The sequence below is a fragment of the Megascapheus bottae genome, chromosome 34, assembly GCF_031878675.1.
Source record: "Megascapheus bottae isolate mThoBot1 chromosome 34, mThoBot2.hap1, whole genome shotgun sequence".
Taxonomy (NCBI): Eukaryota; Metazoa; Chordata; class Mammalia; order Rodentia; family Geomyidae; genus Megascapheus; species Megascapheus bottae.
Genome location: NC_143542.1, coordinates 3,456,297 through 3,479,556, shown reverse-complemented (window position 1 = coordinate 3,479,556; position 23,260 = coordinate 3,456,297). Strand labels below are relative to the sequence as shown.

Below are 23,260 nucleotides of genomic sequence, written 5' to 3'. Positions count from 1 at the left end.
CCACGAGTCCTGTGTCAACCCTTCGTGGGGACCCAGGTGTGCCGGACCTGGGTCTGAAGAGTAGTTTGGAAGTGGTCCCAGGCCGTTTGCCTGGTACAGACACAGTATAGGTGCTCGATGTTTCTGGAATGCAGAGCTAGCAGCCCCTCAAGCCACCAGCTTGCAGACGATGACACACACACACACACAGGCTTGGAGAGGCCCCCTGGGGCCTGCGCGCGCCCTAGGGGACGCTGAGTCAGAGCGCGCGCGGGCGCGCACGGACCGGTGGAGAGGAGGGAAGGAGGGGTGCGGGAGGAGGGGAGGGGAGAGGCTTGCGTGGGCGGAGAAGGGGGCGGCGGGGAGGGTGCGCGCGGAGGAGCGCGGCGCCGCGGGCCGGGGTCGCGCGCCACGGGCTGTAGGCGGCGGCTCCGCGCCACGATCCGGCATCCCCGAGTTTCGGAGGCCGCCTCCTCCCGCAGCTCCAGTCCCGCGCCTCCCGCTGCAAGCCTGGCCATGGCCTCCGCTATCCGGGGTCGCCTCGGCCGCCTCAGCCTCTGGCTCGCCTGTCTCCTGTCCTTAGTACCGGCGAGGGTGGCCGCAGGTAAGGCGCTGAGCCCCGCCGCCCACCGCCCCACCATCCGGCGGGGAGCAGCGATGCCTCCTCCTCTCCCCTTTCACCCGTCGCCCTCCCCACCAGGAATCGCCGGTACCCCTCGGGGCCCGCTCGTCCCTCTCGGGTTGGCGATGCCGGAGATGCGCGCAGCAGCGTGGCCGGCGCGCCCACCTGCCTGGGGCCCGCGGGAGCCCTGGTGCCCACTGGGGGGCGGGGACGCAGCCGGGAGGCCCCGGGTGGGCCAGTGGTGGGCTTTTGCGCTACCCCAATCGTGGGGTTCTCCCTGCCTCCTCCCCTCCCCCCGCCTCCGGTCGAACACGCAGCAAATTTGCCTTAAGAATGTGGTCTTTTAGGGTGAAGGTTTCCATTAAGGGGATTATGGAGGATTGGGTTGGGGGTGGGAGTCCAATCTAGAACTCCAAGAAGCCATTCTGCCATTTCCTCCCTGGGAGTGATTTCCAAAATGGACCCCAAGGTGCTGCCCACCCCCGTACCTACCTCCCCATCGCGCTGGGAGATCAGACTCGAGGGACGGGTGGACCGAGCGCAGCTGCGGGGAGGGTAATTCGTAGCTGGTGATTTTCATCTCGGCTCCCCCATCCCCAACCCCACCAATAATAGCAGGCAAAGGAAGACCCCGTGCAAATCTGCGAAACCTGCGTGTCAGGCATGACTTGAGAATACTGTGGGAATTGTGCTGCGCAGGATGGGCTGCTCCCTTCTGGGGGGAGGGGATCGTGAAGACACGGAGTCTCTTATCCCTGAGGGTCACGCGTCTAGAAATGATCGGCATGGCCTGAGTTGAAAGGAGAGGGAGTGGGGCTGGGCTGCTCAGGTCTCCACACAGGAGGCTGAGCTCCTGAGGATCCCAGCGTTGGAAGCCAGGCTAGACAGACAGTCCATGAAACTAACCTCCAATTAAGAGACCATAATAGGGGGCTGGGAGTTTGGCCTAGTGGTAGAGTGCTTGCCTAGCATGCACAAAGACCCGGGTTCGATTCCTTGGTACCACATACTTAGAAAAAGCTGGAAGTGGTGCTGAGGCTCAAGTGGTAGAGCTCTAGCCTTGAGAAAGTCCAAGGACAGTGCTCAGGCCCTGAGCCCAAGCCCAGGACTGGAAAAAAAAAAAAAGAGACCATAATAGCCAGAAGTAGAGATGTGGCTCAAGTAGTAGTCCCAGCTTTGAAAAGACTCTGAGTTCAAGTCCCAGGACCAAGACATACACACACACCCTACACCCCACAAAAAAACGACTCTTCAAAATCCATGTGTGGCTCTCAGGCTGGCAGACCACACTCTTGATATGGCCGAAATTACAGTGGCAGAGAAATAGGGGCTCGGTATCCCTTTCCACCACACTTTGTGGGGGGTGCAGCGCATGAATGTGTTGCATCCTGGATACCCAACAAGTTTGAAGTGCCGTACCCACTAACTTATTCCAGGTTGTGTTCTCCAGAGGTAAGTATTTGACAAGTGTTTGGACTGTCTATATGTGCCATCTGAAAGGGTTGGTGGTGGGCATGCTCTGGAAAATACCACCTAGTATGGTAAATTGGAATCAGGCTTTTTAGAATCAGGCTTTGGTAACACTTGCCCTTTGGCTCCTTTACCCCGCAGGCACCTGCAGTCCTCCTCAAGTACCTTTCTTAGTGGCTAAACTCTGCCACCTAGGCAGGGTCACTAGGGTTCCCAAACCTGAAAGCATGAATCTAGATAGCCAAGTGTCCACGTCTTCATGATTCACTTCAACCTGGATATCTGGACACCTCCTAAAGCTAACATTCACCCCCACCCCCAGAACACCATCACTTAGAGGGTGTGAAGCTCCAGCTTTTGAAAATCCAACCTGAATCCAGGGCCCATGTCTCACACCTGTCATCCTAGCTACTCAGGAGCCTGAGAGCTGAGGATGGTGATTAGAAGCCAGCCCAGGCAAGGAAGTCCGTGGGACTCTTTATCTTCAGTTAATCACCAGAATGCTGCAAGAGGCACTAGGCTTAAGCACGAAAGCATAGGGAGAGAGCCCCCAAGCCCTGGGTTCAAGCCTCAGGACTGGCACACACACACACACAAAACCTACCCTGAGAAAAAGCACTTCGGGGCCTGCTAAAGACAGGGCTGGCGGTAGAGGGCTCCAGGAACCAAACCAGCTACTGCTGTAGTCAAGCCAAAGCCCCGCCCACCCCGCCCCCTCCCAGCCCCAGGGTGCACCTCCGGATTTCATCCCCTTGGCAACAGATCTGCATCACTCCGCTGCCTTGCCTCCTAACAGCAGATCCTGAGTGGCCATGAGCATGAGGCCCTGTGTCCCCACCTGCCAGCCAGCCTCCTCTTGGCCCAAGCTCCTCCTCCGCTGGGGAGGAGGGGGGGTGTCAGGAGCCAGAGGGAGAAAGGAGGGGTGGCCTCTCATCCAAGAGCGCTCTAAGAAACCTAGGCAGACTGTGCTGATGTACCCACCCTCCACCCCGAACCCAAAGGAGCCCAAGGAAGCAGCAGTGGCCTGGGCTGTGGACTTTTTGACTGAATTGTAAAGAACATAGCCTTTAGCCATCGATGTTGCTCACATTGTAATCCTAGCTACTCAGAGGCTGAGATTTGAGGTCCATGGTTCAAAGCCAGTCCAAGCAAGCAAGCGAGAACAGAGACTTGGGCAGGAGGAAAGGCTGGACCCAGAGTCCCCGCTGGGGACAGATACTGTGGCGAGGAGTTGAGGGGGTGGTGCTCACAAGGACAAGCTCACCTTCCTGTTCTGCAGAGCCAACAGGTGTCCTGTGACCCCCTCTGGCAGGAACGAGGTGCTCTGCGAGGTTGGGTTCTTCTGGGGGGGTGGGTGGGGCACAACAGAGGGGGTTCATTAGTAGCACGGAGAGAACAGGGACCAGCACCAGATGGGCTGCTCCACCTGCCGTCACTTGACTGAGTGGGGAGATGGCCGTGACTTCTGTCCTCAAGGAGCTCTCGTGAAGTGTCTCTTCTTCATCCAGTATCCTGAACACAGAGCGAGAAAGAATACCAAGAGGGCTTTCGGGAAGCTATCTGTGCAAATTAGGTGGACAAAAGCATATGCGAAGGTCTTGAGGCCAGGAAAAGCAGAGCAAGTGTGTGCACCATCCAAGTTCAAGGTGTCTGGCAGCCTGGACATAGATTTGTAGGCTTTCAATCTAGAGGTCTTGGAATGTGTCGTAAGATGCCCACCTAAGTGGGCTCCTCACCACAGCCCCATGACACAGCCTGTTTCTGGTCTCCTAGGTCTGTATGAGCTCAATCTCACCACTGACGGCCAAGCCACCACTGGGGCACAGATGACTATCTCAGCCACCCTGGCAGCCAAGGACAACAGCAGTCTGACCCTGCCTGCCAGTGCCCACTTGTACCATTTCCACTGGATCCACACCCCACTCATGCTCACGGGCAAGACGGAGAATGAGCTCACTTCCACCATCCACGTGGTGAGCAGCGTGCCCGGGGACTTCCCAGTCTCCGTCTGGGTCACTTCAGCCGACTGCTGGATGTGCCAGCCCATGGCCAGGAGCTTCGCGGTCCTATCCTTCACAGGTGAGGGGCTGCCCTCTGCTCATCCTGCTCAGTGTCTCCGTGTGCATATGTGTGCGCACACAGACAACCACACGCTGGGCTTGAACTCAGGGCCTGGGCACTGTCCCTTAACTTTCTTGTTCAATGAGGTCCACTTCCAGCTTTTCCTTTTTTAATCCTTACTATAGAGGTGATATATAGAGGGGTTAGAGTTACATAGATCCAGAAAAGAGTACATTTCTTTTTGAACAATGTTACCGTTCCCTTCCTCTCTCCCAGTTTTTCCATCCCCATTCACAAGTTAAGTATAATTCACTTTCAACATGGTATCTAGTATCGAGGCTGCATTTGTTCAACCTTTTTTATTCCTTCATTCCTGTGCCTTCTCTTATCCTCCCAAAGACGGATAAACCAACATACTGAGACAAAAAGAAAGCAAAAACAGCCATCGGGGGAAGACCCTTCAATTTCCTGGAGTTTATTTTGATAAATACTATTTTATATGATCAGAGGCACATAGGTATTGTGCTTTTGTGATCCTCCCCAGAGTATGCTCCTTTGGTCTCACTGTTTGTGAATGCCTAGTCTTGCATAATTCATCATGTCCCAGTGTATTTTAGATGTAGCTTCTGCATATGAGAGAAAATTTGCAGTCTGTCTCTGCCCTTGGCTTATCTCACTGGATTTTTTTTCTAGATCGATCCATTTCCCTGCAAATGACACTATTCTCCTTCCTAAAGGCTGTGTAAAATTCCGGTGTGTATGTAGGTACCACCTTTTTTGGATGCACTCATCTATGTGGGGCCTCTGGGCTAGTTCCCTATCTTGGCTGTTGTGAATACTGCAGCAGTGCAGGTGTCCTTATCATATCCTGGCTCGTGATGTTCTGGGTAGATGCCCAGGAGGGGTATGGCTGAGTCCTAGGGAAGGTCTATGTGTAGTTTTTTGTTGTTGTTGTTTTGCCAGTCCTGGGGCCTGAACTCAGGGCCTGAGCACTGTCCTTGGGCTTTCCTCAAGGCTAGCGCTCTACCACTTGAGCCACAGCAATACTTCCAGCTTTTTTTATGTATATGGTTCCAAGGAATCAAACCCAGGTCTTTGTGCCTGCTAGGCAAGCACTCTACCACTAGGCCAAACTCCTGGCCTATGTTTAGTTTTTAAGGAACCTCTAGACTGCTGTCCAAGGAGGTTGTACTAGTTTACATTCTCACCAATGATGTAATAGGGTTTCTTTTCCCACACATCCTTTCCCCCACTTGTTCAAATTCATGATGTCAGCAATCTAACTTTGAGGTGGAGTTGTATTTGTATTTCCTTTATGGCCAGGGATGTTGAATGAATATTTTCTCATGTGTTTGTCACTCTTACCTCTTCTGAGAAGTCGTTCCTTAGCTTCTTCCACTTTCTTCTTTTTAATGGTTAAGTGGAAATTAGAGTCTCATGGACTTTCCTGCCCAGGCTGGCAGTGAACTCAGCTTCCTGAGTAGCAAGGATTACAAGTGTGAGCCACTGGTGCCTGGCTCAAACTTAAATTCTTCTTTTTTGGCCAGTCCTGGGGCTTGAGTACTGTCTTTGTGCTTTGTCAAGGCTAGAGCTCTGACATTTGAGCCACAGCACCACTTTGGGCTTTTTCTATGCATGTGGTAACAAGGAATAGAACCTGGATCTTTGTGCAGGCTAGGCAAGCACTCTACCACTAGGCCAAACTCCCGGCCCTTGAACTCATTTTTTTTTCCCCCCAGTCCTGGGCTTGAGCTCAGGGCCTGAGCATTATCCTTGGGTTTTCTCAAGGCTGGAGCTCTACCACTTGAGCCTCAGCACCACTTCTGGCTTTTTGCTATGTATGTGGGGTACCGAGGAATCAAACCCGGGTCTTTGTGCATGCTAGGCAAGCACTCTACCACTAGGCCAAACTCCTGGCCCCACTAAGATTCTTTTTAAAGCCTGTATATTTCCTTCTAGTTCTATTACTATTAACAATACTGAGATCAGTGAGAGATCTTGCTATATACCCATGATGGCTCTGAGCTTGTGTTCCTCTTTCCTTGAGAACTGGGATTACAGGCTCATCCCATGGTGCTCAGCATCGTCACCAGCAGTTTCCACATAGCAGGAAGGTGATCTGGAGGCCTCTGTGCTCAGGAATCTGGAAGGTCCCCTTTCCCATCCCCATCCCGCAGTGACTCTGCTTCCAGGATCCTCCTGCCCTGGCCCTCTCTCTATCAACCCCTCTCCTGTTTTTCCCAGAGCTCCTTGTGGGGGACCTTGTTGTCACACAGAACACCTCCCTGCCATCGCCCAGCTCCTACCTCACCAAGACAGTCCTTAAAGTAACCTTCGTCCTCCACGACCCCAGCAACTTCTTCCAGACGGCCTCCTTTCTCTACAACTGGGACTTTGGAGATGGGTAAGTCCTTATATATTCTCCCTCTCTCTCCTCCCTCTCCCTCTCTTGGTTTGAACTCAAGACCTCATGCCAAGAACTGTATGACTGAGAATTGCAGGTGGGAGCCACCAGCACCTAGCTGGATTTGTTTTATGTCAATACTGGGGCTTGAACTCACAACTTGGGTGCTGTCCTTGAGCTTTTTGTGCCCAAGGCTTGTACTCTACCCGATGGAGCCACCACTTTACTTCTGGCTTTCTGTAGTTAATTATAGATAAACATCTCTTGGACTTTTCCTGTCTGAGCTGGCTTTGAACTGAGATCCTCATATCTCAACCTCCTGAGCAGTTAGGATTGCAGTGTGAACCCCTGGGGCCTGGCTATTTGTTATTTTTGGAGGTCTTACACTTTTGCCCTACTCAGACCTTGATCCTTTTATACTCCTCCCTCCCAAGTAGCTGGGATTACAGGCATAAGCCACCCTACCCAATCCCTCATTTATCCTCTAAATGTCCTAAAGCCATGGCCAGTGGCCTCATGTGGGCTCTGCTGTCTTATGTATTTTATAGACTGTCCCCCATTTTCCCATCAGATACTCTTTGAGTACTTACTTTGCTCAGTGTCAGGGCCCAGGGAACCTCCACACACCCATCTCTGGACCTTGTCTCTGTAGTATATCGGCCACTGGCAGGTATTAGTGCCTCAGCAGGAGCAGGGATAAAAGAAAAGGAAGGTACCACAGGGCATCCAGCTCTCATAAAACCTTCTTAAGAAGTTTTGCAATGGTTAAGGTCTGATATAGCTTCCCTGAAAATTTTACATTGAAAAATCAGAGCATCAAAATATATTAAGGAGGGCCGGGAGTTTGGCCTAGTGGTTAAAGTGCTTGCCTAGCATGCACGAAGACCCGGGTTCGATTCCTCGGTACCACATACATAGAAAAAAGCCGGAAGTGGTGCTGAGGCTCAAGTGGTAGAGCTCTAGCCTTGAGAAAGTCCAAGGACAGTGCTCAGGCCCTGAGCTCAAGCCCAGGACTGGCAAGCAAAAAAAAAAAAAAAAAAAAATATATATATATATATATATATATATATTAAGGAGACATATATATATATATGTCTTGTTTAAGAAATTACCTAGAAAGACAGTAGGAAGAAGCAAAAATAAATTCTTGTCATCAGGAGATTTTAATATTCTAGATTCAGTACCAGGTACTGAGCAGGACTTCCTGCCTGCTCCACTGACTTATCACTTGATTTTTGGCACTGTATCACTTGAGCCATTCCTATAGCTGGCTTTTTTTTTTTTTTTTGCCAGTCCTGGGCTTGTGCTCAGGGCCTGAGCACTGTCCTTGGACTTTCTCAAGGCTAGAGCTCTACCACTTGAGCCTCAGCACCACTTCCGGCTTTTTGCTATGTATGTGGAGTACCGAGGAATTGAACCCGGGTCTTCATGCATGCTAGGCAAGCACTCTACCACTAGGCCAAACTCCCGGCCCAAGCTGGCTTTTTTGTTGGTTAATTGGAGATGGAGTCTTGAAGATGTTTCTGCCAAGGCAAGGATTTGAACAGTGAATCTCTGGATCTTAGCCTCCAGTGTAACTAGGATTACATGTGTGAGTAGTGATGGGAGTAGGGAGTGATATGCAGTTAAGCACAAGCATTTGTAAAAGGGTTCCATTACAAAGATAAGAGCTCCCCAACCTCAAGCTCTGATTGTACGTTCCCCAGATCAACCCAAAGCCTTCACCCAAAGTGACGGTTACCTATCCACAATAACTCAAAGCCACTCCAGCAAAGACAATCACCAACTTAATATTGATTTGGGGGGGGGGTGTCATGGGGCTTGAACCCTGGCCTGGGCACTGACCCTGAGCTCTTCAGCTCAAGGCTACCATATCCTACTCCTTGTGCCTTAGCCCCACTTCCCATTTTCTAATGGTTAACTGGAGATAAGAGTCTCATGTTCTTTAGTGCCTGGGCTGGCTTTGAACCATGATCTTCAGATCTCAGTGAACTGAGTAGCTAGGATTACAGGAGTGAGTCAGTGAGCTGGCTGATTAATATTGATTCTTGTTGGTTTATTAGAGATGGAGTCATGCGCACCTTTATGCCCAGGCTCTAAACTGTGATCCTCTTGGATCTCAGCTTTTCTAAGTAGCTAGGATTATAGCTGTGAATGACTGAATAATACCTGGCATCCTGGCATCCTGGCTCTTGATGAAAAAAAAAAATCACAGTCAGTCAAATACTATTTGTGAATCAGATTTGTGCTACTACTGAAGGCAGTGGGTGGTTGCCATAGCAACCTGTGGGTGGCTCTCACCATCTACCCCTGCAGTGCAGGGCCCATGGGCCATGTCCATCTGTTTCTTAGAGGATCCAAACATGACGTCTACAGCAGAGCCCCATGGAGAGAGGAGAGGAAGATGGGGAAGACATTCCTTGCCTTCTCTGGCCTCAGTTTCTTTGCGAAGTGAGCCAGCTAACCGTAAGCGCTGGCTGGTGAGCTCATGGAAGGTGTGCTCAGGGGTGGCTGTCACCATACTGCTGCCTCTTATTCTAACAAGTTCCACAACTCACTAAGTTCCAGGAAGACGAAACAGTTTTTCAGCTTCCTCCTCCTTCCTTTTTGTCGCCTCCCAGGACTCAGATGGTGACAGAAGATGGTGTGGTCTATTATAACTATTCGGTTATGGGAGCCTTCACAGTGAAGCTCAAGGTGGTGGCAGAGTGGGAGCAGGCACAGCCGGATGGCACCAAGGCCATTATGCAGAAGACTGGTGACTTTGCTGCCTCCCTGAAACTGCAGGGTGGGTCTTCCCAGCTAGTGTGGGTCAGCTGAGAAATGCCCCACCAGCTGGCACCTCATGGTGAATTGTCTGGTTCTCACTGATAGTGTGTGTGTGTGTGTGTGTGTGTGTGTGTGCATGTGCGTTGGTCCTAGGGCTTGAAGTGAGGGCCTGGGTGCTATGCCTTAGCTTTTTCATTCATTATTGGAGCTCTACCACTTGTGGCTTTTTGGAGGTTCATTGAAGATAAAGTCTCCTAGACTTCCCTGCCAAGGCTGACTTTGAGCCCCAATTCTCAGCTCTTAAGCTCCTGAGTAGCCTGAATCACAGGCGTTGACTCCCAGATTCTGTGTTTGGGGCTCATCCTGGCAGGGTGGGAGGCCTCAGTCTACTCCACAGGGAGCCAGTTCTCAAAGCCCCCCTCCCCTTGCTCTCTTGGACTTGGGCTACTGCAGGGGATTTCTTGGGCTCTGCTAACAGAGTGGTACTTGCCCTTGCTAAGAGCCAGGGGACAAGAGACTTGGCCTCTGCCGCTTCTCGTTCCTGAGTCAGCTCCAGCACCTGCTGCAGATGGGAACCAAAGAGGGCCACAAGAGAAGACCAGGTGGTTGCCAGGCAGAACTTGGGGTGGGGAGCTCCTGGATGGTAGCCCTGAGTGAGTCCTGACGGTCTAATGGCTCCTATTTCTATACAGAAACCCTACGAGGCATCCAGGTCTTTGGGCCTACTGTCATTCAGAGCTTCCAAAAGATGACAGTGACCTTGAATTTCCTGGGGAGGTGAGTGCACCTGAGGGTTCTCTATGCCCTTCTACATGACACCACTTTTTCATTTTAGAAAGGCTAGTTCAGAACTTGCCATTGTCCTGTCTCTGCCTCCTGGGTGCTGAGATTATGGGCATGAGCCACCATGCCTGGCTAGAGAGCCTTTGCTCTTTCTAGACTACTCAAAGCCTCTTCTTTCTGTTTACACACTGCCTCTTCCAGAAGGCCTTCCCTAAATTCCTCATTCATGGGGTGCTCATTCTTTCCCTGTGTTCCATACCACACCCTCCAGGGCCCAGTTCACATTCTGAGTTCCCCCTCCGTGACTCTGTGCTCCTGGACTGGACTCAGGTCTTGGAAAGGACACCGGAGTCCGTGTCCACTTGGGCTTCTGCTCCTTGCCAAGCCAGTTCTGAAGATCATCTGTTTCCCTGCAGTCCCCCACTGAATGTGTGCTGGCGGCTCAAGCCCGAGTGCCTTCCGCTGGAGGAGGGGGAGTGCCACCCTGTGTCAGTGTCCAGCACAGCTTACAACCTGACGCACATCTTCCGCACTCCTGGAGACTACTGCTTCAGCATCCGAGCTGAGAATGCCATCAGCAAGACACACCAGTACCACAGGATCCAGGTGTGGCCCTCCAGTAAGTGACGCCTCAGCCTGTCAGCACAGACCCCTCCCCCCATCTCTACCAGCCACTGCTCCTAGTCATCACGGCCTGACCCATCCACACCAGCACCTGACTACCACCTGTATTGTCCCCGACACTCCGCCAATGCCAGTGCCACCGCAAAATCCTTCAGTGCCATCTTAACATTGTACCACCACCAGTACCACCACCACACCCTTCTAGTACCACTGACAGCACTCTATCAATGTCAGATGTCAGTACCACCACCAAGCCCTTCCACTACCACTGACAACGCTGTACTAAGCCCAGTACCACCACGAATCTCTTTTAGAACAATCATCACTGACATTGTACCAATCTCTGTATTATTATCACCACCACCACTCTACCAATCTAAGTACCACCATCAAACCCTACCAGTACCACAGACAGCATTCTTCAACCTCAATACAACCTATTACCCTTGATATCAACCCCGGGACCATCAACAATACTGTCTCAACCTCAGTACTACCACCAAACTTCCAGAACTCTTGACACCACCACACCAATGTCAAGATGGAGTCTACCCAATACATGGTATCTCTTTCCTCCCTGGCAGGCTTCCAGCCAGCTGTTTTTGCCTTTCCATGTGCCACACTTATTACGTTGCTGTTGGCCTTCATCATGTACATGACCCTGCGGAATGCCGCCCAGCAAAAGGACATGGAGGAGGTAGGTGCTTGGTAGGATGGGAGCCGGATCAAGGGCCCCATACAGGATTCCTGGAGGGGATTCTGAACAAGGCCCTGAGGGTAGGGAACATGGCTTAGAGTCTTGTCTAGCATGTTTAAATCCCTGAGTTTGATCCCTAAGGCCTTAACACACAAGTTCCTGAGAGCTGGGAGCAGCTGGAAACTCCACAGAACTGCTGTTAGCTCATGCCTGTAATCCTAGCTATGGAGGATACTGAGAGCTGATGATCAAGGTTCAAAGCCAACTAGGACCTTGTTTGTTTGTTTGTCTTTGGCCAGTCCAGGGGTGAGAACTCAGGGGTTGGGCACTGTCCCTGAGCTCCTTTTGCTCAAGGTTAGCACTCTATCCCTTGAGCCACAGAAGCACTTCTGCCTTTTTCTGTTTATGTGATATTGAGAAATTGAACCCAGGGTTTCGTGCATGCTAGGCAACAGTCTACCACTAAGCCATATTTCCTGCCCATTTATAACTCATTTCCATTTATCCACCAAAAAGCTGGAACTGGAGCTGTGACACAAATGGTATAGCACCAACATTGAGTGAGAAAGCTCAGAAACAGAGCCCAGGCCCCAAGTTCAAAATGGCTGGGTTAGCCAGGTGTTGGTGGCTCATGCCTATAATCCTAGCTACTCAGGAGGCTGAGATCAGAGGATCATGGTTCAAAGCCAGCCTGGGCACTAAAGTCCCTGAGACTCTTATCTCCAATTAACCTCTAGAAAACTGGGAAGTGGTGCTGTGGCTCAAGGGGTAGGCCAGTAGCCTTGGAGCTGAAGAGCTCAGGGACAATGCCGAGACCCAGAGTTCAAGTCCCATGATCGAACCCCCCCCAAATTGCTGAGTTAGTTGGTATCCAAACTGACTTATCTCCTTCCTTGCTCACCACTTTTGTATGGGTACTGCCAGATGCATTCCTGCATGGTGTTGCCAGACAGCTGAGCTCCTAAGGCCACTAGACTGGGCTCAAGGTGAGCAGTGAATGATGTATAGGTGGCTGATTTTTACTTCCCCCTCTCCCTCTCCCCCGCCGTGTCTGACAAGAACCTGGAGCCACACTCTGGGGTCAGGTGTTGCTGCCAGTCGTGTTGTGGACCTTTCTGGCTGGAGACACCATCAGAGTACCTGGAAATCGTCCGAGAGAACCACCGGCTGCTCCCTCCCCTCAAGTCTGTCAAAACATATACAGTGTGAGTGCCCTGCTCCCGCTCAGCTCAGTGTTACCTGATGACTCACTGGGAGCCTTGGAGAGGGTGGCACATGCTGCCTAGAAGGAGGAGTCCTGTGCATGGGCTGGTCCATTCACTCCTGTACAAAGTCCCTATCCTCCTAGCTATTCTCTGTACAGTCCAGCCATCATAGTCAGACTCTCTGTGTCCCCCAACCCTGCCCTCTCCCAAACAGGTCTCTGACACGTGGTGTGCTCTCTTGAGACTCTCCCAGGTGGATATAGCTGTCACCATTCATTCCATATCAGCCTATTTGTTGTTCATCAGGGGATTATAGTTCTGTCCCCTGGGGTGATCCTGCTTATATTAGAGAACTAGGAAGGAGAACGCCGACAGTTCAGAATACAAAGCGAAAGGTGATACCCAGAGATGGGAATACACTGAGAAAAAAATTCCATGTCGCACAGGCTTCCCAGAATTGCTCTGGAACTGTAAGGGTTGGGCCATTGGCCCCACCCATTCGGCCCTGACAGCACTGAGGCCCGGCTTCTCCCACTGCTTCTGCAGGTCCTTGGCCCTACTTTAAGACCACTTACTTCGTGAGAGCACAAGTGTGCTTTGTAAATTTATCTTCATTTTTGAAGTGTAGAAATTCAGTGTCCACTAAAGATGTGGGCTGAGTGTGATGTGAGTTGCCTCACTAGCAGCTGGAGAAGGAAGAAGCAGATGCAGGTGGCCCTGGCTCTCCCCCTCCAGATGAGTGACCAGGGTAGGCAGAGAAGCAAGGGAGAGCAGGTGCAGAAGGAGATGCAGGTTAAGCTAGTTGTGTGCAGCAGTCTGCACCTGGATAAGCAAGATGGAGGGGTGGGGTTGTGTGCTGTGACCTTGTGCTCTTGGACATTGTGGTGGAAATAGCGTTGGCACCATTGTACAACTCATGCTCATGAAATACTGCCATTACTGCTGAATAAAGCTTCAATGCTGAGTATTGCCAAGCACAGACTCCCGGTTGTGGAGTCTGTTTTACCAGTGCAACACTAGGGCCTGAGGAGATGCCTCAAGACATCCACAAGAGAGAGCCCTTCAAGTTCCCAGAGGGTTCAGGTACTCCACATTACCTGAACCTGCAGCCCAGTTGGAGATCCCAGGTAGTCACCTGTGGGGAACTTGTGGACCTGTGAGCACATCCTCTCACCTGAGTCAGCATCTGGGGAGGGGCAGCCATCGGTATCCACAAGCTTCACCCAAGAAATCCTCACCCCAGACAAGTAGGCGTCGGGGGATGTTCCACAGATTCAAGCCTGACCTATGTTAAAGTCAGGTTTCCGTGTAGACACAGACACACCCATAAAGACTGGGTTGAAAAGTGTCCCTGGCCAAGAGCATGTTCACCTGGCACTTGGGAATATGGCCTATAGAAATAGAAATAAGATACCTGATCTGAGGATCAAGGTTCAAAGCCAGCCCTGGCACAAAAGGACCCTGAGACTCTTTTATCTCCAATTAACATCTACAAAAACGGGGAAGTGGGGCTTGGCTCAAGGGTAGGTCTGTGGCCTGAGCTGAAGAGCTTCAGGGGCAGCGCCCAGGCCCAGTTCAAGCCCCAGACCCCACCAAAAAAAAAAAAAAAAAAAAGACAAAGGCAGAGACAGATAAAGTAAGTTCTTTGAGCCCGGCACAGTAGCTCCTAGCTACTCAGGAGGCTGAGATCTGAGGATTGCGGTTCAAAGCCCAGCCACTAAAGACTCTTTATTTCCAATTAACCACTAGAAAACCGGAAGTGGGCAATGAGGCGCAAGGGGTAAGCGCGGTAGCCTTGAGCTGAAGAGTTCAGGGACAGCACTCGGGTCCAGAGTACAAGCCCCACGACCGAAAAAAAAAAAAAAAAAAGATCTTTGGTTGAGGACGGGTAGTGCGTATCTGTAATTAGTTCCTTAACGACAGTGACCCGCGCTGGCTTCGGACTGACTCTATAACCATCAGGAAATATACTTTCAAAGGCAACATTGAGGGGGTGCGGAGCACACACATACATTACGCCTTACAAGCAACAAAGACGACGGCTTGCAGAGGATTCCTTAGCAGTGCCGACTAAGCTCTGGTGGGACTGCGGGCTCCATCCCGTAGCCAGAAACAAGACTGGAGCGGAGGCTCCAGGCGACAAGACACCACCGCGGGTGGAGGTGGCAAGGTGGGGACCGGCTCCCTGCAGGGAACGAGCACTGTCACAGTGGAACGGGGAAAGGGAAGAGCGGGAGCCAGAGGGAAAACAAAACACCCAAGACATGGTGACGAGAGAAACGCAACCTCCCCTGCCAGCGGCGGAAGGGCCCGGCGCGCCAGGCTACGGGGTCCTTCGACACCTTCGGCGCAGGCTTCTCAGGGCTGTCTAGCTTACTGCCGGGACACAGGTCGGAAAGGGGAGCCGCAGAGTGGCAGGAAAAACTGGATAGATAGCACTCTAAGAGACACTGTACAGATGAGAAGATGAAGTGTGTTCCAAGTGGCGGGGTGAACGGTTCCTGAGAAAGTGGCACGCCATTCAAAATGACCAGGCATTTCTATGGACAGCTCCGTAGCCGGACCTTCGGGCGCCGTTTGCCCAATCAAGGACCAAACCGGCGTGAGGTGGCGGGGAGGACGGACGCGCGGCCGCTGCGGATGCCCCGGGTGACGACAACTCCCCTTCCCGGCCGGCCGGGTGGACCTCGCGGTTTAGGGGAGCAGCTGTTCCGGAGACACCCTTGGGAAGTCAAACTTGAAGGATCCGGGCCGCCGCTTTTGTGGGGTTTGTGAGATTTACGCGGCCATTGGTTATGTTTCAAACCCATTCACCTGGGAACAGACGCTGCTGGGTGAACGTTGTATTAAAAACCAGTCCAGGGTTTGCTTTTAGCATCCCGTGTGAATGGCAAGACGTAGTTTCTTAGGACCAGACTTCAAGCGTGACCGTTTTAAATCGTCTTTGAGAGCCGTCCCCACCCCCACACCCCAACTCCCATTTCAGCCTAAGGAAAAGAAGGGGCTGCTTTAGTCTCCAGGTCGCTGGCTTGGGACTTGCTGTGTGATCGGGAAGTTTCGGGCCTGTCTGCGGTCCTCCTAGTCTCTTGCCTCTTGAATAGCCGAGAATTTAGGAACTGAAGGGAAATTACATGTGTGTGTATGGTTTTCTCCCATTATTTACCCCCCCCCCCACGTGTGAATTTCCTTAAAAGTTCTGTGCAGATGCTGAACGATTTGGTTTGAGCCCTGGCATCTTAGGCAGTTCCCTGCAGTGTGTGGTCTTGCCTGCATGCCCTCTGTCCTTTGTTCATCGAGCCAAGGCTCCCTGTGGTGAACTTGGCAATGTAAGTACATCTATTAAAGTGTACTTGGCATGCCTGCCTCTCAGATTCGAGAACACTAACTTTGTAATTTAGAAGCCTTTAAAATTATCTCCCCACACCAGTGGCTCACTCCTGTCATCCTTGCTCCTCGGGAGGGAGATCTAAAGAGCACAGTTTAAAGCCAGGCCAGGCAGGAAAGTCATTGGAACTCTTTATCTCCAGTGAACCCCCAGAAAACTAGAAGTAACGCTGTGGCTCAAAGTGGTAGAGCACTAGCCTTGAGTGAAAAGAGCCCAGGGACAGCACCCAGGCCCTGAGTTCAAAGTCCCACAACCAACCCCTACCCCAAATTTAATGTTCATTGTCTTAGCTTAGTGCTGCTCTCTTGGTTTAACATGAAAAGACTTACAGGCTGGGAGTTTGGCCTAATGGTAGCGTGCTTGCCTAGCATGCACAAAGACCCAGGTTCTATTCCTCGGTACCACATGCATAGATAAAAGCCAGAAGTGGTGCTATGGCTCAAGTGGTAGAGCTCTAGCCTTGAGAAAACCCAAGGATAGTGCTCAGGCCCTGAGCTCAAGCCCAGGACTGGCAAAAAAAAAAAAAAAAAAGACTTTATTAATAAGCTTTCACTGTAATTTTTGTATTTAACCTTTATATAAATAGTTGTACAGAGAGGTTTCAATTAGATATGTCAGTTGAGTCCAATGCATTTTAAGTCAGTATCACCCTTCTAACCATTCTCCCCTCAGCTATCTTAACCCCATTCAGCCTCTGAAGTTTCCTAGTCCATATTTATTTAATGAGAAAACAGTACGAAGAAAAATAAATAAATTTCTTTTTTTTTATGTCAGTTGTAGGACTTGAACTCTTGGGCTGAAAAATACTTTTCTTTAAATGTTTAAAGTCAAACCTTAATCACACCCTCCTAGCAACATGCAGACTAATGATCCAGCCGAACTGGCACATAAAATTAGCTGTCTTCCTTCATTCATGTCAGACACTTTCACAAGCTTTCTTGAACATTGCTGCCCCTTGCAAGCCAACATTGAGAAGTAACATCTGCCAGCCCAGGGTGCCTCTGTTGTGACCAGAGCCTGAAACCAAGTCTTCAGCTGTCCAAACACACTGGCTTGGTTTCCACATCAAATGTACAAAGCCACAACAAGTAAGTAATTAAGAATATAGAGAAATAAGGTAAAAAGGTGTAGAAGACATCAATCAAAGGCAGCAAAATCAAGGAGAAAAACAAAACACCACACTGTCACTGAGCGTTCTGTCCAGCAGGTGGCAGTGTGTTACAGGTTCCACCAGCTGCCTCATGTTAAATCTGATCCAGGTCTTCAGTGCGGGTTTTGAGGTTTTGGCTTTTCCTCTTATGGTCCCTCACCCCCCCACTTCCCACCTTCTCCTGCCTTGGCAGCTTCCTATCCTGCAGACCCATGGCTGTGCAGTTCAGTTTCTCGAGTAGAGCTGAGGCTGGAGGCGGTCACCCACTCTTCAGTGTTCTACCTTTTGTCTGTTGTGTGTGGTGTATAACCTGCACAGCCTCCTCCAGAACCTATGTGTGACACCTTCAGGGCAGTGGCATCACAAAACCACATTAGCTTGCTCTCAGCAAGCTCTCTAGATGTTGGAATGCAGCTCTCCTCTGCTCTTCTTCCTTCTCAGCCCTTGTACAGAAGCAGGTTTGTAGCTTTTTCACTCTAGTGAGTGCTGCTGTCTGGCCTGACTCCAAGAGGCTCCTGGTAATGAAGTTAGGTGGAACCTAGTTTCAAATAGCCATGTGGCTATAGGTGCAGAAAGTACCAGACTCAAGCTTAGCCAGTGTGAGGCCCCACGTCCAAAACAATGCTTTAGAATTACGGAAAAACCCCAGAGCATGCAGCCGGGGTCTTATGACCAAATCATTCTTAAAAATGCACTGGCCTTGGAAGGAAATCAGCAAGACACCAAGCATCTCTAAATGTGTCTGTCTAAACTCTAGAGAGTCCCTGCATGGCAGGGACCCAGAGTGACAAAATCCACCCCAGCACTCTCTCATGGCTCCCAGGGCCTATGCCTGCCACCCGCACATCCACTTACCCACTCATTCTGCCATCTACTCCTTAGCCACTACCTACCTATCCACCCATCGTGGTCCCCCATTCATTCATCTATCAACCCATCCATCCATTCACCCACCTATCCACCCATCTCTCCACCTGCTGATCCATCCATTCATTTACTCACCCATCCATCTATCTACCCACATATCCATCCACCCACCAATTTATCTGCCCCCATCTATCCATCCATATAGATACTCTTCCATCCATCTGCCCATTTATCCAGTTGCCTGTCCATCCACCTAACTACAACCTACTTACCCATCCATAATTTCCCTATCCATCCACCTGCCTGTCCATGCATTCATCTATCATCAATCACCTGTATTCATCACCTGTCTATCCATCCTCTTACCCATTTATTTATTCATCCAGCCTGTGTTCCTTTCCTCCCTTTCCCTTGCACATTTGTGGGCTTGCCTCAGCCCAGAAAGCTTCCACAAGAGGCAGCTTTCCTGTCCTCGGGAATAGTGAGTTTATCTGCACACACCTCCAGCTAACTATGGGTTCAGCTCCTCCCTTTCTTAAAGGAGAAAATTAAAACCAAATGACTCAACACATTCTTTGTTCCTGTGTGTGTGTGTGTATGCTAACTTCTGAGCTGCTTGCAGGTCTTATGGTCAGAGGTTGTCCCACTGTCAGCCTTCACCCTTCCCCACTGTCTGGCATGCATCCTTTTTGTTTGTCTTTTTCAGTCATGGGACTTGAACTCAGGGAGTGGGCCCTGTCTGAGCTCTTTTGCTCAAGGATAGCACCCTCCCACTTGGAGCCATAGCTCCACTTCCAGTTTTCTGATGGATAATTGAAGATAACAGTATCATAACCTTCCTTGTTTGGGCTGGCCTTAACCATGATCCTTAGATCTCAGCCTTCAGCCTTTTGAGTAGCTTGGATGAAAAGATGAAAAGATGTGAGCATAAGCTGGGAGCTTTTTTTTTTTTTTTTTTTTGTCCATTCTGGGGCTTGAACTCTGGGCCTGGGCGCTGTCCCTGAGCTCTTCAGCTCAAGGCTACTGCCCTGCCTCTGAAGCCACAGCGCCACTTTTGGTTTTCTGGACTTTAGTGCTTGGGCTGGCTTTGAAACATGATCCTCAGATCTCAGCCTCCTGAGTAACTAGGATTACAGGTGTGAGCCACTGCACCCGGCTAGAACATCCTTTTGATTCAGTAAGGCTCTCCTTACTTAGCTGACAGAAGTGCATTAGAATCCTGAACCCCCTCCTGCTCCACCCCCTGTCAAAGATTTCATGTCCAGACAAGCAAAAGTACAGGTCTTCTACCAACAGGTAGATGATGGAACTGCCATCTGTCCTGTCCGCCCTGACCATGGCATCCCAAGCCTCACTCAGCAGCCTTCTATACCCCCTAATTTCCCTAGAGGGAGTTAGGGCAACCCCCTCCAGTTCTGAAATCTAGATACTAGCCAGGAAGTAATGATTTTCTGACACAAAGACCTGGTAGCCAAGGAATATCCAGGTGTCCTTGGATCCAGGAGCTTGAATTTGTCTCACAGTGCCACGGAACAAGCTCAGACTCTCAGGTTCTGGTACTGTACCACCCAGAAAGGGGAAGAAACTTGGAGAATAAACCCAACCTTAAGTGGCTTTGCCACTATGGGCACCTTGTCAGAGACACAGGGCTGGGGTGACACTGCTGGTATCTGAGGACCTGCCTACCAGATGGCTCACCAGTTCCTGGGCTCTTAGAAGCTCACCTGAGTTGGCAGTGCCCAGTGGAAGAAAGCTGGATAGGGGAGGCATAGACCGAGTTGCAGGAGCTTGTCTGACCACCAGAGGGTGGCAGGGCTCTGGAGGAGAGGGAGAGATTCCAGGCTCAGGATCCTGTCCGCTGTATTCCTTTATTTCTGGGCTGTGGTGTCTACAAGCTGCGTGGCCTTGGACAAGTTATTTGGCTCTTCTGAGTCACTTTCCTTTTCCCAGGAAATAATAGCATGGCTAGGAAGCTGTACCATGTACTACCCTCTGTGGGGTTTGGAGGTGGATTTTTTTTTTTGGTTGGTGGTACTAGGATTTGAATTCCCGGCCGTGTACAGGCCAGACAAATACTCTGCCACTTGAGTCACTCTTGGGGTCTTTTAGCCTTAGGTATTTATCAGATGAGAGGCTCCCATTTTTTGCAAGCTTGGACCAGCCACATATCCTCCAATCTGCGGCCTCTGTCATGGCTGGGGCCTCACAGGCATCAGCCATCATATCCTGCTTATTGGTTGAGATGAAGTCTAACTTGTTTTTCCAGATTGGCTTGGAACTGCAATCCTCCTGACCTCTGCCTCCTGAGAAGCTAGGGTTGTAGAACTGAGCCACTGTGCCTGGTCTCCATCCAGTTTTGAATAAAAACCTGGCTAGCAGCATGATCCACATGGACCTTCAGATCAAGTGCCAGAGCTTTCCAAGGCTCTTGTTACTGTAATCTAGACTACAGGGAGCATTGTAGAAAGCTGGAGTGGGGAGGTCTGGGAAATCCTAGCCTTACTGACCAATCCGGTTCAGTTTCCCTGAACATAAACCCTTAGAAATGCCTTTGTTTCTAGAAACGTTGGCCTCCAAGTAGGAAGTCCACAAAGTGAGGGCCAACGGTCAACGATGTTCCGGGCCAAGAAATGGGGCTCCAGACGCGGCAGAGAGCAGAAGATGATCTTTGGGCTGAGTGGGAGAATGCAGCAACAAGGCCTGGCATGCAGGATCTGTGGGGTGCCCACTAATGTGGAATCTCTCCCTAGGTGCCAGGTGACCTTCAGGAGAGGACTCTCAGTGATTTTCCTCCCAGCCTGGCCTGCAGCTCCATCTGCAAAAATAGTTGCAGGAGAGCCCATTGCTTATTCAATGAGCTCTTTTGTTAAAGAAAAAAAAAACCCTGCAGCTTTAGTTTGTTTAGTTCATAAAAGGCCCTATGCAAGCATCAAAGAGCAGGCTCATTAGACAGTGACTGGAGGGGCAGGGATGGGGAAGAACTGCACAATCTGGAAATCAAGGTCAGCCATCCCACTTCATTCAGCCGCACTGTTCTCATCTGTGTGTGGGGAGTGATGAAACCATCAAATAAAGAATGTGGGGTACAGAGAGCCAGAGCTGAACAAGGTACTCACTGTCCCCATCCATCCACCTGTCCATCCATCAATCCATCTTCCCCCCCCCCCTTTGGTGTCAGTACTGGGGCTTGGACTCAGAAACCTATATGCCTCAACTTTTCCATTCAAGGCTGCCACCGTACCACTTGAGCCACAGCCCCTCTTCTAACTTTTTTGTTGGTTTTTTTTTTGTTGTTGTTGTTTGTTTGTTTTTTAAGAGATAAGAGTCTCAGGGAATTTCCTGCCCAGGCTGGCTTCGAACCTCAGTCCTCAGATCTCAGCCACAAACACATGACCATCCATTTTATATCCTATAGGTTCTTTAACAAGGTGGCTAGTTGTGTATGTAACCTATTTCTATTTGTTAGGATAGGTTTCCCATTTTTTATTTGTAGAGCCATGAACAATTGGACAACTCCATTTTGCAGACCCTTGTATAGTACTGAAAACCAAAATGTAAGGTGAAATTTCCACAAAGTGTCCTGTATGAAGATGGAAGTTTCTGTCCCTTCTGCTACAATCCAAATGCAAGCCACTGGCCTGTGAGCTTGATGATAATGGTTTTCCAGTTGGCCCCATCTCACCCCTTTTATTCTCCCTGGGGCTTGAACTCAGGCCTATGCACTGTCCCTGAGCTTCTTTTGCTCAAGGCTACTGCCCTACCCCTGGACCTAGGTGTTGTCCTGAGCTCTTTAGCTCAAGGCTACCACCCTGTTCCCTGAGCCACAGCCCCACTTCCCCTTTTCTAGAATTCTGTTCTTTTCTCATCTGTTCAAATGGAGCTACATAGGGCCAATGGCTACCTTACTGGGTATTTCTAGTCTTGTTTCCCAAAGGAGGGAAGGAGAAGAGGAAGGAAAGGAAAAAGCCTACCCTCTCAGGCTAGCAAATTCCCAGGAATTGAAATGATTAACATCTACTGAGCACATAGAGCCTATCAGGAGTCGTTCAGAGAGCCTTCTATTATCTCATTTAGTCCTCAAGTCAGCCAGGTGCGTTTTAAGGCTGGGGACATCCAGTAACTGGCTGCCACACAGCCAGCCAGTTAACAGGAGAACTCAAACCAAAGGCCAAGGCCAAGCATGCAGCAAGAGCTGCTTTTCCAGCCCCTCACAGTGACCTGCAGTATGGCGCACATTGTATATTCATATCCAGTACATAGCGCTTACATAACAACCCTGCAAGCAGCTTTATCAAATATTAATGACAGTACATGCCATGCATTCTGGTGTGCTCTGTTCTAGACTGTTCTGTTTTCTTCTGTCTCACCGGAACGTGTGAGTTGTGCCTCATCCAACTGGTTTCACAATTCACTCCACAGTTATTATTTTTAAAAACCATTTTTTGTTTGGAGATAGCATCTCCCTGTGGAGCTCAGGGTAACCTGAAACTTGTGATCCTCCTGCCTCCGACTCCCAAGCCCTGGAATTGTAGGCCTGTGCTATTGCAAACCGTTTGTTGTTGTTGAACTAACAGCTTTGTGTTTGCTAGGCAGGCATGAGACCACTTGAGCCATACCCTTAGCCCTTTTTCACTTTAGTTATTTTTCAGATATGGTTTTATAGTTTCGCTTGGACCAGCCTTGAACCTCGATCCTTTTGCCACCACCTCCCGAGTAGCTGGGATTACAGGCATGTACACCACACCTAGCCATTGAGCTAGCTTTCCTACTGTACTGGAGCCTCCAGCTGCACAAGAGTTGGCGATGGTGGAATCCAGGCTGTTGAGGACCTGCACCCCATGCTCTGATTTTCTTGGCTTGTCTTGGGCAAGTGATTTGTTTTGGGGCCTCAGTTTCTCTTTTATAAGAACATGTAGTTCTAGTGAGGCCACCCCAGCCTGCACATTCCTGGATCCCAGGACAAGCCCAGAACTTTCCAGGCAAGCACCAGCACATTTCACTGGTTTAAGAAACTAGGAACCTGTGCCTTAAGGACAGGAAGTGGCACCTAAGGGAAGCTGGATGGATTTTAGCCTTATTTCACTTTAAACACCTCCGCAGAGGCTGTGGTGGAACCCTATGGGCCCGTGTGGCGTCCCTGACCCTCTGTGGATGTGGCACTGGGCCCAGGAAGGCGGGTTGGCACAGGCAGATGGAGAATCCAGTGGAAGCCAGAACTTGGTGCCAGATGGGCCTGGAGCAATG

The 23,260-nt window shown here is 50.4% G+C and overlaps 1 protein-coding gene across 2 annotated transcripts; it reads left to right on the top strand.

Moving 5' to 3' along the window:
• The first annotated feature begins 351 nt into the window (after positions 1–351).
• On the top strand, positions 352–13,589 carry Tmem130 (transmembrane protein 130). Of its 2 annotated transcripts, XM_090324064.1 has the most exons (8): positions 352–583; positions 3,845–4,150; positions 6,377–6,536; positions 9,158–9,324; positions 9,998–10,082; positions 10,505–10,707; positions 11,297–11,409; positions 12,469–13,589. In XM_090324064.1, the coding sequence occupies exons 1-8, from the start codon at positions 496–498 to the stop codon at positions 12,616–12,618; spliced, it is 1,272 nt and encodes a 423-aa protein (XP_090180190.1). In that variant the 5' UTR covers positions 352–495; the 3' UTR covers positions 12,619–13,589. The 2 variants fall into 2 exon arrangements, with proteins under 2 accessions (XP_090180190.1, XP_090180189.1); XM_090324063.1 differs by lacking the exon at positions 3,845–4,150 and having other exon boundaries at positions 404–583.
• The last annotated feature ends 9,671 nt before the right edge of the window (positions 13,590–23,260 follow it).

Coding starts and splice junctions, on each gene's coding strand:
- Tmem130 (XM_090324064.1), top strand. CDS start 496: ATGGCCTCCGCTATCCGGGGTCGCCTCGGCCGCCTCAGCCTCTGGCTC. Junction 584..3,844: donor ACCGGCGAGGGTGGCCGCAG/GTAAGGCGCTGA, acceptor CTGGTCTCCTAG/GTCTGTATGAGCTCAATCTC. Junction 10,083..10,504: donor ACCTTGAATTTCCTGGGGAG/GTGAGTGCACCT, acceptor GTTTCCCTGCAG/TCCCCCACTGAATGTGTGCT.